A 17,192-nucleotide genomic window follows, 5' to 3' on the forward strand; every position below is an offset into this window, starting at 1 on the left:
TAGTATCTCAGTCAGATAAAAACGGAAAACTTGCATTACATTTCAGCTCAAACTCGGCTGGAATCGTTGATTTTTCTAATCTATATCTAACGTCGCCTGTAAGTGCTACAAAAAGAATTAAATAGAAAAACGATTGAAATACTTATATTTTCACACATTATTCGAGCGTGTTTGCTCCAATCAAATGAAACACTGATAGAAAGGGGTCAATAGTAGACGCTCGGTGCTGAGGAGAGCGTTTTGTAATCATTGAGATGCCAGATGAGTTCTATAAGGATTGGTTCAATGCACAAGCTGGAATCTCCAAAATGGCTCATATATTTATAGGGTTTTGTTTTAAAACAAGGGCTTTTTTTAAATCAAAAATTTTCTGTATTTTTTATTAAAAAAAAAACCTTGCATCGCCGCGAAACAACGCCAAAACGTTGCATTCTTGCGGCTGCACACGCAGCCGGAATTATAATTTCAAAAATAAAATTAAATTTTTTTAATTTGACTTTTATCACTATTGCGTACATTTATCGCCACTTTATATCTCCACCAAAGTCATAAGATTTTACCCAGAATGTTTAGCCGAGATATCAGAGAGACGTTTTGAGTGAGAAAAATCATGAAAATTAGCTCACGTGCCTACAACAAAAGCAATTCGATCAAGTGCCCTTCGACAAAACGAGTGGGTTGCGATAATGAAGAATATATCGGCGATAATCTACCGATATGAACGATGAGACACCCTAACCTAGCCTATTTTATTTGTAAGAGTCCTCCGATGCAAAGACGCCACAACTAATCTGTTATGACGTCATAATATGAATTTCGAGGTCATGTATTGACATTTTTCTCATAAAATGAAGTCATTGTTACGGTTAATACTGTTCGGTTACTTTATGGTTAGCATACTTTGTTTTTTAAGGTTGAAGTGAGTTTTCAAGGTTATGCGAACTCAATTATTCGATCGCATTTAAATTTTCGCAACGTGGTTTCATCGTAGCAGGGTCGTTCACGTAAGGGCTTATCGGTTGCGTCTTACTGCGCCAACCACTACACTACAGCTTGAGAAGGTGTGCATGAGCCTCTATCGATATTTGTGGCGTTTTGAAAGATTTATTGCAAATAAGAAGCGCTTGGCAAGTTTTTACATCCATATTTCTTCAACCCATTTAATACAAAAAAATCAAGTAGTACAGCCATTTTGAACAAAACAGGCAAAAAAACTCGATTTAAAACTTTTGTTTTAAAACAATTCTTTCTGAACAAATCCCTACATATATAGTCAAACCATCTTATAGAAGTGTATAGAACAGATTTAATTACAGAAGTTGAAGCATAGAAATAAGCTTGGTAAAGTGTCTCTATACTACACTTTTGTTTTAGCTCGCATGAATTGATAAATATAAGTGAGATATGATGTAAATGTTTTGATTACTTTGATGACAGCGGGATATGACATTTAGCTCTAGTGAATGATCTGATACTGAATTGCGTTATTTCCGAAACGTGTGATAATATCAATAAGTCAGCATAACAAACATTTTTCTCTTTGTATATGGGGAGCAATACTGAAGTTTGATGCACAGTTATTAGTTGTAATTCGTAGTGTATACGACTGCAATATTTTGGAAGATAAGTTCATTTGGGTTGACAACAAGTTCAGTCTTATATCTTTATAGTGTTACTTTATAGTGTACCTGTTGTATTCTATAAATATGGCGTTGTTCTGCTTGAATTCGAAAACTAGCACATTCTTCATGATGAATATAATTTCAATCTGTGCAGGACAAATTGCAGGAAAGACGTCATGCAGAATTCCGAAAATAGACGTGGACATTAATTGGAAAGAGGTAAAACACAGGAAAATTACTGTTCTCAATACTGTTAGAGACTATATGCATAATATAGTCGTTTTTACGAATTATTAAGCGTTTATAATCCGCCGTTTATGGCGTGTACTAGTAATATCGCAGTGGAAAACTACGATAGTTAAAATTCGCGTGAAGTATTCAAGAATCGAGTGCAATCTTTCAAATATAATTTGTCTGTTTTTATCAGAAGGATGACGTCGAAAAAACTTTGATCACATATAAGTACTGTATCAATATTGCGATTCACCTTCATCTTCAGTTGTGAATATCACAATGGTGTACCATAATTTGTTCGCGCAATTGACAAACCACAAATGTTATTACCTTGTCATTAAGCAGCCTTCTGGTAAAATGAAGATTGACTTTGAATTCATATCACTCACAAACCTGGCCCTTTCAATACTCATTTGCATTCTTTTGGCCATTTCGGGGTTTATGAGATACTTGGAGTTGACTTCAATGTTCCTAACACGTAGATTTAAATAGCTGAATAAAAGCGCCGTCATCGTCTATCTATACCTACAACACACGTAAAATATGTAACACATATTTATTCGTTTTACTCTAGATGCCAAAGACATGGTATTTGGGCCTACACACAAACGATGCTGTGAAGTCAAAAGATGTTCTTTGCTCCAAAATGGAAAATGTTACATCGACACCAAGCGGCGGCTCTGTTGTGATCACAGAATATCATCATAGGTTAGAGTTACCATATCTGGGAAGACAAAATCCCTTACAAAATTTTAATGAGTCACGTTGACCTATTTTGCAACCAAAACTCTTATACTGTACACTGTACAGTATTATGGTATAAATTCACAATGTAAACAAAGGCACAAGCCTACTTAATCGTTAGCACTAGTGACTGAACCCTAGCACGGAACAAAGTACAGGTGGTGCAACCAAAATACCGATTACAAAATGCTGGCAATTCGGGTCATATGTGACATCACAATTATCTAAATTTGACACAATCTGTGTTGCCCAAAAATGCCTGCGTGTGACATATCTCTAACAAAATAGAATTTGGTGGATGCGCAATATCTGAAAACTCGTGGATTTGTAGCAGGGATTCACTGTATTCAAAAATCCCCGACATTTAAGCACTTTTCAACATTTCTCCTTGACGCAAATTTGACCACTGAAATCCCGGACAAGTCAGGGAAAAATCTGGCGTATGGCAACCCTAAATTTCTATGTTATTTGAATCAATTGTATTCTCTACTACACTGCCAGATATATAAATTCGAACCGTCCACAGATGGAATGCACAACGGCAGCCAATTCCACCCCGATAAATATTTCTGATTTTCTAGTCACTACTCACTAGTAGTAACAACTAAATAATATTGCAACTTTAATCGGCGTTTCAAATTAAATCAATACTTCATATAATCGTAAAACCATAAAAATAATTTTTTGCTTTTCATTTACAAATTTTATTCAGTTCACCTGCAAGCATTTTTCCTGCTCACTTTATTCGACAAGACAATGGTATTTACGCAGTCGAGAAAAATGATGGTGAGTACAACTTTAGGCATGCAAGTGAAATAATATTATCATGAAATAAACGAACTTAGATTGAAGCCTGCCTGTCCCAGCCTTGAACTCCAAACATATAAGTCTAACACTCGAAGCACTGAAAACGCTCGATGAACCAATTTTGATGTTACTTGTATAAGTCGGACCAAGGGCTATTTTGGGTAGTTCTATTCCTGGTGGGATCATGTTGGAAAGTTGAGACGAACAGTTTCCTTTATAATATTCATAAATATAGGTTCGTAAGCTTTAAAACAGGCTTTAGAATAGAGTACCGATTTCGAGTGTAACAGCAATCATTACTGCATATTCGTTGTTGCTTGATTCAGTTCTATTATGCATTCAGAGCAAAAGTAAAGAAGGACAACTTATACACGAATTCGATTACTCAATTATGAAATTTCTGGCTTCACTTTGTATTGTAATTTGTAATTTATTTTCAAGATGATGCGATAATTAAAGCCGAATCTCAGTATCCTGATGGAAAAACCAACGAAAATGCTGCCAGTTTTGGTGAGATAATTTTCAATACATAACTCAAGGGTTGAACCCCCATCCCATGCAACCATCTCGCCTACGGGTCGGAAACCCAAGTTTGAAGAGTCCTTGGGTAGGCAATGTCGTGCATATCATGATAGTTAAAATAGCTAGAAACAGAGAACATAATTTATTCGGTATTCACTAAAACTGAAGTCTTATTGTCGGCAAAAAAACGTCCAGACAAGTTAATGAAACTTGAACGTTTAACACCACTACAATTGTACCGAAGATATTGTTTTATGCTGCATTAGTTACATTCTATACGCCTACCTAATACAAGGCCGAGCTATTCCAAATAGATGTGCTCCACTTCGTATCAATAAATTTACTTCTTCCTGTAGACAAAGCCAGGTTGGATTCTCCTACCATTCTTTTAAGTGATGGAAAAAACTACTTCATCCATGCATGGTGTGTTTCTGGTATGTATGTTATAAAATTTATATCTCAATTATTGTCGTGCTTTTAGATATCTTTCGAGGAATTTCGAATTTTTGCTACCTTAGTATATCGAATAGAAATACTACCGATGTATGACTCCAAGTATATCGAGGTTCAAAGTTTCGGTGCGGTACGTGTCTTATCTCTGTCATGTATATCTAATTTGACATTTTAATACTAAACCTATCGAAAGGCAAACAATGCGAAACTTCAGGATAAAAAGATCAATTTTAAATTCAGTGGCCACACAGTTGTCATAAAGTCAGTGAATTTTTTTCCTCTGGGCTAGATGTTGTGCGGCGCATAGTGCTAAGCGTTAGGAATACGCTCGCCGCCGTAATTCTGATTACCTTGCGTTGGTTCGCAGGTTCGAATCCCATGCGTGGATAATCATACGCAGGAGGATTACTGTACTCCTCGCCGCCGCTGGAGGGTTTACGTAACCACTGCTCGGTTACGGCTTCATCCACCATCAAGTCCATGGATCTGAAAACAAATAAATGACCAACTAATCCCATACCCGACATGGACTATAGTAACCGGACCAAAGGCGGTGGTCAGCCATGTGATTGAATCGTCTTATAGGCTTCCCCCAGGATAAATATGTTAATCCTATCCTAACCTAAGCTTCAACCTAAGGGAATAGAGGCATGACAATATCTCGCTATTGTGCCCGGTGATTGAGGATTGTATTTTTCGCTAGAAAGCTATGACTCTTTAATTTTTGTGGTCTTTATGGGATTCGTTTTTGTGCTCCATGACTTCATCAATAATTGCGCACCTCGTGGCGGTTCCGAGTTCGTATTCGTCGTAAAGGTCGCGGTAACTGTAGTCTACTGTAACAGCTTGCATACCCGTAGGGTACTACTTCGATTTGGTGTTCGTGTCCATATGTTTCAGCATAGCTCTCTTGTTTTCCAGATGAATGGATCGTGTGGACGCAATTTCCTACATCTAGGCCTACACAACATCAAATTAATGAATTCCAACGGGCTATGGATAAATATGGAATAAATGCAGACATGTATCCTTGCCAACAAGTTGATGCGAATAAATAATTGGACCAAACAGATATCTGAATATGGTTTTACGCGGAACACAAAAATTAGGATGTTCGCTCAAAATTAACGATTATGAAACTTATACCATTATATTGCAATCAATATATTTATCTTTGAATTGTTACAATGTGACGATTATACCATATATGGATATGAATATTATTTTAGTTGTAAGATAAGAAACTCGGATAGGCCAAACCCGACCTAGCTTTGTCATTAAGCTTCAAAAACCAGGAGTGTAAATGCATCGATACGTAGAAGAATTACACATTGTCTAATATGCCTGTTATTGATTGGTTTTTGCGAGACTAACTACTTATCCTTCTTCTATGGTTTTGTGCCGATAGATCCGCATGCATATAATGCAGGGATGCTTCAGATAGATTGAAGATTGATATTCTAAGTGATTTAAGTGGTCAGACGAAATCATAACTGGAACCCAGAAAATGAATTCGTCTTTACATTTTATTACTTTTTAACCCAGCACAAAATCTCGATCAAAGCAATGACATTAAACAACATGATAGGCAACTCTGACGTCACTCCATAAGACTACATGCGAAAGATTGTATTTCATGATACGCTCCAATGCACATATTTCTCGTCGCCTTTCGCGACGGTTTTCCGCTTGCTTTTGCTACTCGGCGTCTTCTTTACGTGTAGTACCTGCCTTTTTGCGCCTGTAACGAAAGAAAATAATCTCTATATCTGAGAAGTTTTGCTCATTTGGAAAGCTGGAATGGCAGACAAGCTGTAAAGAGTAATTCTGAACATCATAGACGTTTTTTTTATCAGAGAATATTACAAACGCGATAGCGTAAAGATTTGTGTGAAACATTTTGCAGATAATGACAAAGTTCAAAGTTAGTAATTTTAATGTTTGCGCTTAAACATTGAAATTTCATTTAAAGAGGGTGTCACACAAAACAGCAAAACTGTTTTTACTTCTCTTAAAGGTGCTGTGATACAATTCCATAACACAAAGTTTGCACCTATCGAACTTGTTTTAGTAGGTGAATTTATTAGACATATTACATATTCAGTTAATCGTAGGTAACATTACTGGTACATAATGCCTCGTAGATAGGTTTGTGTCTAAATTTAGGAATTTAGCTCATAGCCCGCTAATTAATATTATCTTCTATGCAGGAGATTGCAGGGCTGATTCAACTTGCAGCCTTACCAATCACCTGACGATGCTCATTTAGTTTGTCTCGAGCAAGTCTTCTTGAAAGACTTGTGTGAATGGAAACTACCTATATGTTTTGCCTTCCTCCGATTTTAGAAGACAAATTCAATCTGAGGAATTTTGCATATAATTCTCATTGATTGTTGGCTGTTTATAATTCCTATTAAATGTGAATTCTGATTTTATCAAAGAGTTAAACATTTTTTACGTAATTTACGGGCACTTTTTTCTTGTCAATACTCCAAGCTGAGGTAATAAGCAAGACAATACATTCATGTCATCTGCAAGCAAAATATACACACTAATTAAAAGTTTGACACATTGAGATAATACATCATGACAGAAAATACAAAGATACAGTATGTATGGCCATCACATGGTAATTAAAATTTAAAAAAAATTAATAGAGGCTGTGGAGTATGAAAAGTTCAAGACAAAGAAAAGAACAAAAGTTCATAGCTCATGAACTCTCAATTCTGCCTCCATTGCTTTGTGAAGGCCAATATATTCCGAGTGGCTGAATTGGTTTACCTTTATGATAGCAACGGTTTTGTATTTAATATAGCGAGATTTTTTTTCAATTTAATTGAAGTGATATTATTTCCCAAAGCAATGCTTGAATCGTCTAGAATAGATCAGTGGTGTCAAACTCATGGGTTTCGAGAGCCGCATTGCATGTTGGAAATTGTAAAAAGGGCCGCAAACAGTTTTTGATAATGTATACTCGAGAGATATTTTTCAGATAGTTTTAGTTTGTGACATATATTGTGATGCAACTAATCAGTTGGATTAAGTTTTATTATTTTCTTTAATTTCAAATGCAATTACATATTAATATTTGCATTCCACTATTATTGCAAGTTACTGTATTTATTACAAAAAATCATAAAATTTCATGTACAACCATCAAAATCATTTTTGAACAAGCCTTGGTTAAGGAAAGAATAATATATACACTAAAAATGACTTAATCTAAATATATGAACCTAAAATTAACAAAAATACTACAGTATAAACTCAATGTTTTTTTAATTACATTTGTCCTGCCGTTTGGCATCTTCTTTGTGTCACCAGCATACTAAGGCCAGGCTGAAATGATTTTATAGTACCAACTCTAACTAACGAGGTCACATGATCATGGGTTAATCTGTATCTTTGCAAAAGTTTAATTAATTCCAGTAATGCAAAAAAGTTACTTTTATCATTTCATGTATAGATCAGTAAAAAAACAAATGACAGATTTTTTCGACAAGACATTTCACGCTACGTTGCATGGCATAGGATTGCTTGAATTATTATTGATATTGATTTTTAGTAACTAAGTCGTTGCATATTTATATTAATATACAAACACATGGAAATTTTCTGTTCGGAGTTGGTCTTCGAATTTGTCATATTGACTGCTGAGCTTATTGTGTTTTTCATTGTACTGATGGAAATATGACAAATTAAACAATGTGCTTCAGAATTTTGTGAAATGCAGAAATATTGCAACTCCCATTTTCTTCGAAAATGCCACCTTCTTCGTGTACTTTAATTTAATCACTCAAGTGTTTTATTCAGTATTCTTTTGCTAGCTTGATGTGTATTCTTAATTGAGTCAAAATGTGAACAAAAAAAAATTACCTTTCTAAAACTACTTTCAGTAAATTGTTTTCTGTGTGAATATTCAATTTCACTTTAAAAGGTTTGAAAAATCTTTTACATTTAAATAAAAAAAATTCCAAAATACTATTACAATTATTGTTAAGCGTTCGAGGGCCGCACTGGAAGTTCTCTGGGGCCGCGAGTTTGACATCCCTGGTCTAGATTGAAGTTGTCCAAAATATATAACATTATTTTATCATGAATCATGATTATACCCTTTTCTGAATTTTTTCTATAGTACTACCAAAATTTGATGAACCAAATATAACACAGGTGTAGTCAGTGAACCGTAATCCTCATTTTTCAAAGCTGTTTTAAGTATGTCTGGCATATTTTGTGCCTTTTTACAAAGAAGACCGCTGATGTAATCTTACGCTTTGGAATTTTTAGTTATTTCCCTCAAGCCCTGCAGGATGTAGGGGCCATACACAACTTTACCGGAGGGTCAAATGTCTTTGCATTCCTCCATAGGTTGTTCTTCTATTGCAAACATTTATGGAGTATTCTAATCATATTTCTTGGAATCAAACTGTCACTGATATGTCGCCAGACTTCTGATATCTCCCCTTCAGCTACAGTTGTCCTGTGAATAAATAATAGGAAATTGAGGTTAGACGAATAGTTGAAAGTTTTGTTTTATGTCGGCCTAATTTCTTGATTGATATACTCACTATTATTGCTATTGCCTCTTGTGCTGCAGGAGTCTCACAATGCTTAGACAGGTCTGTCCACAACTTTCACATCTGTAGGAGAGGAGATGTATTAATTTTCGTTAAGAATAAATAAAGCAGTCTATATGATTCAGAATGGAAAAGCTAATAAATCCAATATCTTATGTTTTTTGTAAAAAATGTTTTACTGAATTTGGTATATAAACTAACTAATAAAGGGGTTTAGTCAGAAAATTATAAGCATTCGTGGCTCCAAATACTTGAGAGATCAGACTATACAATATAGACCGGTTTGAGGAAATTTTAGGTGAACTTGTTAACCCGTTGATTCAATACGCAAACGAAAGTGAATGAGCAATAGTATGTTACAGCAATAAGTATATATCCTCACTGATTAAAAAAATCTAAATGGAGGTGCATGAACTATTTGAAACCATAAGGGGTAAGTAAATATGCAATTTCGGCAAATGGGCAACTACGTACCGTACTGAATTAATAACTTCGTAGTATTTGACAAAAGCTGGCTTCCTCGCATGTACTTAACAGTGCGATGCCCGGGTGTGATATACAACAATAGTATTTACCTTACTTTTTTCCGATTTATTTTTACCTTCAATTTTCCACATATCATTAAAAACCACAACAATTGTCGAAGCAACCTCGAACACCATTCGTGCTATGCCTTGAAAGCAACACACATCCGCTCGTTTTCGTCTCGTCAAGTATGTGCATTGGAGCGTGCTATCGAATACGATCTTCGGCCAAAAATGCCGGAGTTGCGCATCATGTTGTTTTATGTCATTGATCAAAGTAACTTCATTTTATCAGCCTTGCATGTAGCGAAGTATCGCAATATTCCGCGGAACACTGCTGTTCACTCGAGCTTCTTCGCAGCGTTCTGCGGCACAGGGATCAAAATTGCGATTAAATTGGTCGCCATGGCGATACCCGGCGTATTTCGACGACTCTGGGTTTTAAATTTGTTTTCCGACTGACGGACAAGCCTTGCTATGTAAAAAGGCGAACATGCCTCGTGCCAATCTGACTCTGGAAAGCATGGAGTTTTCGTTAACAATTCATTATCGTTAACCGTCGGTCTAATTTTTTAATTGTCAAGTTTACTGCAGACTTTTTGCAAATTTTCTGGGAACCTTTCATCAATTTTAACTTCTAACTTTTTGGTGTTCTGCGAGGCGAGATAAAAAGCGTAGGTGTACCGGGTAAAAAAAGTTTGGGAAACGCTGCAATATATCATCAAAATTTTGCTTCATACATCAGTTTTAGGCATAAAAAGCTTTTTTCATCAGATGAGGCATTAAAAGTTTAATATTACCAGAATTAATTGCACTATTGATGTCATTTTACAACAAATCAAATAGAGGAATGTAAAGATAACTAATATTCTTGAATTGCATTATTTTGTCAAATAGAGATGAATATTGCACAAAAACGTGGAATTGCAACTGCGCTAATGTTATTTGCCACCATTGAGTTTTTGAAATCGTGTACAAAACAAAGTTTCGCGTAGCGTCGCGTAAAATCGAAAACGGCCGTCAGGCTTGGTGGATTAAAAACCGTGTTCCCATGAAAAATAAAAAAAATATAACGAAATTTTGGATAAAATATAAGATCTAATAGGATTCACAAAAAATCCAGAAATAAATAAAAGCCTTCTAGCGAAAAGTACAATCTTCAACCACTGAAAATTTCAAGAGAATGGGTCCATTAGTGAGAAAAGCGATTTTTTCATGCGGGTAAAAGAAGAAGAAGAATAACAACACGATCCATAGGTCCACTTTGTGTCCGAAAATAAAAAAATTTTAAGAAAAATAAATCAATTAACTTTGGATTTTTGTTGAAATAACAAGCGACTCAATGGGATTTTAAGGCGGCGCACGGGAAAACACTGGTCTAGTATACTGCACGGCGGGACAGGACGAAAAAATAAACAGCTTTTTAAAAAGGAAAAGATATCTGAGTATTGCTCACTATTTATTACTGAATTCCAATGTCAAATATGCTTTTTTAGTTTTAACCTAAATACCAATTGTGTGACAAATTCATTCAAAAATCTGACATTTCAACATGTTCTATGTAATCCATATATAAGATTTGATGAATTAAAGCTGCATAAACTAAATACTAAAACACAGACAATGCATACATGAAATAGTTTTTACATCACCCAGGAGAAGTGTTAAATATTTCAATCTTGTTTCCTCTGCGTTTAAATTAAAATTGAGTTCTAAAATTCATTTTATTTGTCAATGACTAAACAAGTCCCCAAAATATCAATATAACTTAACCAATGACGCAAAGTCTTTTGGTGATTTTATGATCATCTTATAAATTCAGCAGAGTTTCTAAACTGTGACCTAAGAGGTACATTGTTTTGCATTTTTGTGTGAAATGAATCACATTGAATATATCTATCACAAGGTAATAAGGTTGGTCCTACACATAACGGCAGGGGCAGGGAGGAATGATCGTAATGATACACGATATCTGGAAGCCTGGTATCCCTTCGGTATACCTTCAAACTCCACGAAGCAGATTATTTCCGAAAGATCGCAATTGATTTTCAATAGCTTCAATCCATCACTTATCAATTTAGAGTTGTCTTATAGATTCCCAACGCATTTAACATGTGTAGTCATGGTTCTTTTATATAAGATGCATTCAATTTGTGTATCATGAAATTTTTAAGCATTCTCTGTTATCATTCCACTATTTATTCATTTTGCCACTGGTTTGAACATATTGTATTATTATTAGTTCTTTTATCCAGTTAATACTCATATTTGGAATTCTACTTGACGTTTTCTCTGATATTATCTCTCTCAAATTGAACTGAAACTGTCTGAACTCTCGAATTCAACTGAAATTACAAATGGCAATGTGGAGCTCTTTAAAATAGAGTGAAGCCAATGCTGCAAGAACGGCTCAGATTTGTCGAATTCAAGAAATCACAAAACACGATATAAGCACTTTACCACACTTTTTGTGTCCGCAGATTGCCGTAGTATTTCAGTGTAATAATGCTTTTTTATGTCGAAGCAAGGCCAGGTTGAAAGGAACACTATTAAGGCATTTCAAATATGCCCTTATGGCCTTATGGATTGATTACTTTTCGCAAAAAAAGATCGTTATCCGTTGAAAGAGTCGGCTTTTTTAAGCGAGTTACATAATTTTGGCGACTGTTTCAGAAGCCGTTCCGCGGAGATTTCGAGGCGATGAATATGTAATTTTGATATACTATATATTTTATATAAATTTTTAAGGTACTAAATTAAATCGTACTCCCTGGGATTTTATAGCAGCTCTTGAGATTTTTCCTAACGGCGATCGCAAAGATACGTATCAAAACTAAATATTATCTGGAAGTTTTTCTCAGATTTTTATGTTCGCAGATTGCCGTCGTATGTTTACTTTGTCGTAAGTCGGCACAATCGCGAGTTCCGTTGAACACAATTAAATTAATATAAAAAGACATTTTAAATTGCCGTAGATGTCATGAATTAAATATTTTACCTGGCAGAAAAATCATTATGACATCGGAAATTTTGAATTTGAAGACTATTTCGCATATTTAGTACTCATTTGTTTTTGTCTTTGACCTTATTACCGATCAGTCGATCGCGAGCTATTTTGAAGATTTTAGTCGGTTGGGCATCCCTGCTTATATAACATGACATGTTTTGCTCTATTTCACAATACTATTTGTAAGGTGGACAATATGTTGTTAGAATATTTCTAACTTGGTGTTCATTCAAGATTTGATAGCAAATGTCTTAGTTCTGGGCAATATCTCTTATTTGGACAATGTCTCATTGTGATCTCATCAGAAATTGACAATTCCATTGACTGCGCCGGCATTCATACGTAATCGCATTTTCTTCATCCTTCATCCTGGACAAAGCTTTCGTTTAAAATCCATTGTAAATATAGCGATATCAGGAATGTAGCGTATATGCAGTAATTTCGAAAATCTAATGAGGCTGCAAAATGTAAAACACTGACCAGGTGAGCTACTGGTGCCACCATGTCTTCCGTGTACCCGTTATCAGTTTTTTTTTATTCATTTTTACATTGAATAATGTCGATAAATGACTTAATGTCAAGAGAAATCAAGATCAATTTTGATTCCGATTAATCCGGAGCATATTGATTTTTGATTGATTGACAAGAATCCAGTTGATTCATATTTTATGATCTTCCTCATGACCTTAGACAAATTATAAAAATTTATTTTCGTTAATACCGAAATTAAATATCATGTAACATACATATTCTCCCTTAGATGTAGGATGAAGTCTAAAACCTAACATTAGTCGCCATCTGAAATTTTTTAAATATAAACTCATAACTCACGATGTAAATCTGCACGTAGAGGTATGGTAAAAGCTGGTATTGTGTAAAAAATGTTCGAAGTGTGACGCTAGTGAGAATAGACCAACATGTAAACTGAAAGATGGTAACAGCAAGAGAGAATTTTGAAATAAAATCGTTGTTGAATCCAAATTGTTGTCTAGCAACTAATGAAGATTCAGCCCATGTATTATTTTCACTTTCTTCATATTTTAAAGTATGTTCAAACGCAGGAGAATTTTTCCCTGAGATTCTCTCTTTATATCCATCCGTTGTCGTAATTTCGATGCCAGGAAGTGGCTTTGCTGTTATAAAAATGGCATCATAATTCATTGAGGATTAGTAACACTTATCATTCTAAACAACCAGCGCACATCTATCTTTATTACCTCTTCCTTTACTTTATTTTAAAAGACACCATTTAATTGTGAAGAAGAAGTAGTTAATTATAAAATGATAAAAAAAATAAATACATATAAAAATAAATAAAAATAAATAATTTTAATAAACAGAAAAACTCACTAACCGCGATCAATCGATGGTTTTGGCGTAATAATCACTTTAAAAAATACAACATATATAGTACTAGCCACCAAAATGCCAAGTGCACACCAAGATGTTGCGTTCGTAAGCAGGAGAAAAGGAAACGATAATGGAGCCATAAAACTCGAGCAATGTGAAGTGCTAAAATAAATTTTGTAAATTAAAGGAGGTATTTGTACAACCAAATTTTCCATCTGACAGGCTTTTCAAAATAGTTTCCTCCTGTCTCCAAAAACTTTTGACTTTGTTCTTAGTCAGAATGTTTGTAAACACCCGCATATCTGAATTCCATATCATGCTCGGATATTGTTGATTTCACGAAGAAGTTAGAAGCCATTACTGTTTAGCTAATCTTAAAGTATTTTCAAATGATGAATCTCTAAAATATTTTGTATATTTTTCAAGAATTTTTAAACTCGTCAAGTTTGTATAAATTTAAAATCAATAGCGTCAAATATATAACTCAAATATTTCCAACATAGAACGTTAAATTATAAATATTTATAGCAGTTAACTTTTTGCATAATCTTTGTTCTTCTCCACTTGAATCAATCACCAAAGTCGAACAACCTTCCATGCAATCATGCTCTTCCTCTGTGCATCTTGTCATAACACCAACCAAAGTGAAAATAGGGAGAAGTAGCCAAATACTGATAATCATTCGTTTAACCTGATGTGTTTTTCTGTGGAAATTTCAGACAAATTTTCACAAAAAATGTTAATATTGAAAAGTAATTTAATGGCATGATTGGGTTACATATATAAGTGTTATTAGATGAAAAAAATAGTTCATACCAGAAGTAATTTTCAAATAGTCTGCGGAGCTATTCGAAATTGTAAATAGTCTGATGAAATACAGAATAAAATATGAAAAGTTGTCAAACTATCAGAATTATTTTTTGCTGCTGAATATTTGATTAACTCTACTTGATATTTAAGTATTAAAGTGGTAAGTTATTTTCAAAATGCTTCATGTAAACAGAAATAGAGAGTTTGTCAGAAAAGTGTTCAAAAATTAAATTCAGTACAGATTTCCTACTAACTATATTAACTATATAAATTAACTATAAATCTTCACAAAAAAAATCATGAAATGCTACAAGCAATTACAATGCAATTGAATTACCTGAAAAAATTTGAAATGAGAGTAAGAATTTCTGTCCAAGATCGGTCAGGATATGCTTGAGCCATTATCTCACATGATCTTATATACGTTGACTTGACAGAAATATTTAGAAGTGTCATGCTATGGAATGACATAATAAGTAAATCAGTTAAGTTTTTTTTTACAATTCGTATCATGAGTTATGTCTTAGTGTCATAAAAAATGACTATAATTTTTCACCATCAAATTTTGATGACTGCTGGTACGTACGTTATGGTTAGGTATACTTTGCAGAAAATCGAGTTCTGAATATATTCATATGATTATGCCATTTTTAAATAAAAAAATGAAATGGTCGAGTATGAATACTGTCAAATATTTTGTTTAACTCTTCGTCGAAGCAGTCAGTTTTACATAATCTCTGAATAGTTTTTGTTTTCATTCACTATTGAAAGTCATGCATCTCGAATGACTTTTATTATTATGGTCGACAGGAATTGTTAGCCAGACAATAATTCACGGTTCGTTAAATAATTAAGTTACTTATATATCCTAATGATAATGAAAAATAAGAAAAATCTAAGCAACAAAATAGATCGACACTAATATCGCATGTCATTTATGAATACTCAAATCAGAAGTCATGCTCGACCCATGTGACTCGAGTAAACCAAACCAATTCATATTTCAAGCCATGGTTGGTATCAAGTCTTACTCATATTTCTAGCCAAGTTATTTGAGTTCAATACTTGCTGTTCATTGTTAAACAGTAAAAAGTATATACCTCAATATGCACACGAGAAATGATGCGTAGGAAACAGCTTTTAACATTGAAACAATATCTAATCCGGCATTTGTAGTTTGCATTATCTGTAAATAAATATATATAAAATAAAATATAAAAAGAAAACAGTATTTGAAAATATAAGCACGAATTCTTGAGTACCGAATAGCTTGTCAAAGAGCCGATGACATAGATCCATTATTAGCAAAACAAACAAACACAATCATTGACTATTCGTTGCCTTACTTCCCTGCGCGTATTTTAGAGTTATTATAGCGGGCCATCCACCAAACATCTCTTCTACTAAGGTAAGATAAAAACTGAGAACTTACCACAACGGCAAAATTTGACAAGCCAAAGAACAAGTCTGCACACACAAGTGAAGCAACAAATCTGTATAGATTTGAGTGAAATTTCTTCCAGTGTGTTACTATAGCTATTAAAAGCAAACTGTTTTCAACCACAATACCAGCTGTCAATATTGCTGATGTTACTCTTGGTGCATTCATATGTTTAAATCCGCAATGTGCTGTTCTTATGTAATTAGTTGTCGTATTTTCCATTGTTATATAATTTCGACGATAACTCTCAAAACAGAAATGAATCAAAATATTAATGTAGATTAGAGATTAGGTTTTTAGTCTCGAATGTTAAACCTAAAAGCTTTGTATATCGATTGAAGTCAGTAATGACAACAACATCTTATACTCCGTCACTGGTCTCTTTATTTTTAAAACAACTTTCGAAATATATTTTCAATTACTGTTATTGTTTTGTACTGTTACAAAAGAGTTGGTATAAAATATTCATAGAAATTGATGAAAATCCCAAAGTATTTTACTGTCTTCTTGTTAAGAAGTTATAGAAGCTCTATCCAGGAACAACCAAACACAGTTAAATATTTATATATACAGTAATGGGGTACAATGCAACTTTTTTACACTATACTAGAGATTGTGCCAAATTTAACTGGGGTGGTTGAGCATATCCAGCTATGTTTTCGGACCGTACACGTCACCATCCTCTTCTGACAAAGTGCCACGACCGGCTATGCACCGGTATTTATTCTTCGTCACATTTCTGCTTTATTTTCAATAGAATATTGATGAAGCACAAATCGTTCGCTTCAAAGCGATATTGTAATAATGAATAAACGTTTTAACAACAATGGCGATAATTCAGAGTCAAGAATAATTTGCAAATAAATGTTTAAAGTTAATCTGTTTTCTTTCATTTATCCAGCAGTTTTTTGGTCCATTTTGAAAAATGAAAATTCATAAAATAAGGAAGGAGACGTGTAAGATTATCAATTGTTCTGCTACATCAGCATAATAATGCTGTCGATATTCTGAATTCTTGCTTGGTCTGTCACCACGAAAAATAAAGGTTGGTCAAGGTCTAACCAGTCGTAAAAAAATGTTTGTTCGTTTCAAGTGCACCTT

At 34.1% G+C, this 17,192-nt stretch overlaps 2 protein-coding genes and 1 long non-coding RNA gene across 5 annotated transcripts; 1 reads left to right on the forward strand and 2 right to left on the reverse strand.

Moving 5' to 3' along the window:
- The first annotated feature begins 1,564 nt into the window (after window positions 1-1,564).
- Window positions 1,565-5,600, forward strand: LOC120344560 (uncharacterized). Its single transcript, XM_039413842.2, has 6 exons — window positions 1,565-1,841; window positions 2,431-2,564; window positions 3,313-3,386; window positions 3,849-3,917; window positions 4,286-4,363; window positions 5,304-5,600. The coding sequence occupies exons 1-6, from the start codon at window positions 1,707-1,709 to the stop codon at window positions 5,438-5,440; spliced, it is 627 nt and encodes a 208-aa protein (XP_039269776.2). The 5' UTR covers window positions 1,565-1,706; the 3' UTR covers window positions 5,441-5,600.
- A 128-nt stretch (window positions 5,601-5,728) lies between these two features.
- LOC144423056 (uncharacterized) lies at window positions 5,729-9,750 on the reverse strand. Of its 3 annotated transcripts, XR_013475547.1 has the most exons (5): window positions 9,535-9,750; window positions 8,951-9,022; window positions 8,718-8,862; window positions 6,841-6,913; window positions 5,729-6,123 (listed from the first exon to the last, which is right to left on the reverse strand). It is a non-coding gene; the product is annotated as an uncharacterized LOC144423056 (long non-coding RNA). The 3 variants fall into 3 exon arrangements; XR_013475545.1 differs by lacking the exon at window positions 6,841-6,913 and having other exon boundaries at window positions 9,561-9,750; XR_013475544.1 differs by lacking the exon at window positions 6,841-6,913.
- Window positions 9,751-13,067: 3,317 nt separating this feature from the next.
- Window positions 13,068-16,897, reverse strand: LOC120344940 (uncharacterized). Its single transcript, XM_078113155.1, has 7 exons — window positions 16,083-16,897; window positions 15,751-15,836; window positions 14,988-15,107; window positions 14,377-14,544; window positions 13,845-14,002; window positions 13,322-13,623; window positions 13,068-13,175 (listed from the first exon to the last, which is right to left on the reverse strand). The coding sequence occupies exons 1-7, from the start codon at window positions 16,311-16,313 to the stop codon at window positions 13,068-13,070; spliced, it is 1,173 nt and encodes a 390-aa protein (XP_077969281.1). The 5' UTR covers window positions 16,314-16,897.
- Window positions 16,898-17,192: the final 295 nt, after the last annotated feature.

The sequence above is a fragment of the Styela clava genome, chromosome 5, assembly GCF_964204865.1.
Source record: "Styela clava chromosome 5, kaStyClav1.hap1.2, whole genome shotgun sequence".
In the NCBI taxonomy this organism is placed as follows: domain Eukaryota; kingdom Metazoa; phylum Chordata; class Ascidiacea; order Stolidobranchia; family Styelidae; genus Styela; species Styela clava.

Coding starts and splice junctions, on each gene's coding strand:
- LOC120344560 (XM_039413842.2), top strand. CDS start 1,707: ATGGCGTTGTTCTGCTTGAATTCGAAAACTAGCACATTCTTCATGATG. Junction 3,387..3,848: donor CGCAGTCGAGAAAAATGATG/GTGAGTACAACT, acceptor TTTATTTTCAAG/ATGATGCGATAATTAAAGCC. Junction 3,918..4,285: donor CGAAAATGCTGCCAGTTTTG/GTGAGATAATTT, acceptor TTCTTCCTGTAG/ACAAAGCCAGGTTGGATTCT.
- LOC120344940 (XM_078113155.1), bottom strand. CDS start 16,313: ATGGAAAATACGACAACTAATTACATAAGAACAGCACATTGCGGATTT. Junction 15,837..16,082: donor TGTCAAATTTTGCCGTTGTG/GTAAGTTCTCAG, acceptor ATTTATTTACAG/ATAATGCAAACTACAAATGC. Junction 13,624..13,844: donor AAAACCATCGATTGATCGCG/GTTAGTGAGTTT, acceptor TTTTTATAACAG/CAAAGCCACTTCCTGGCATC.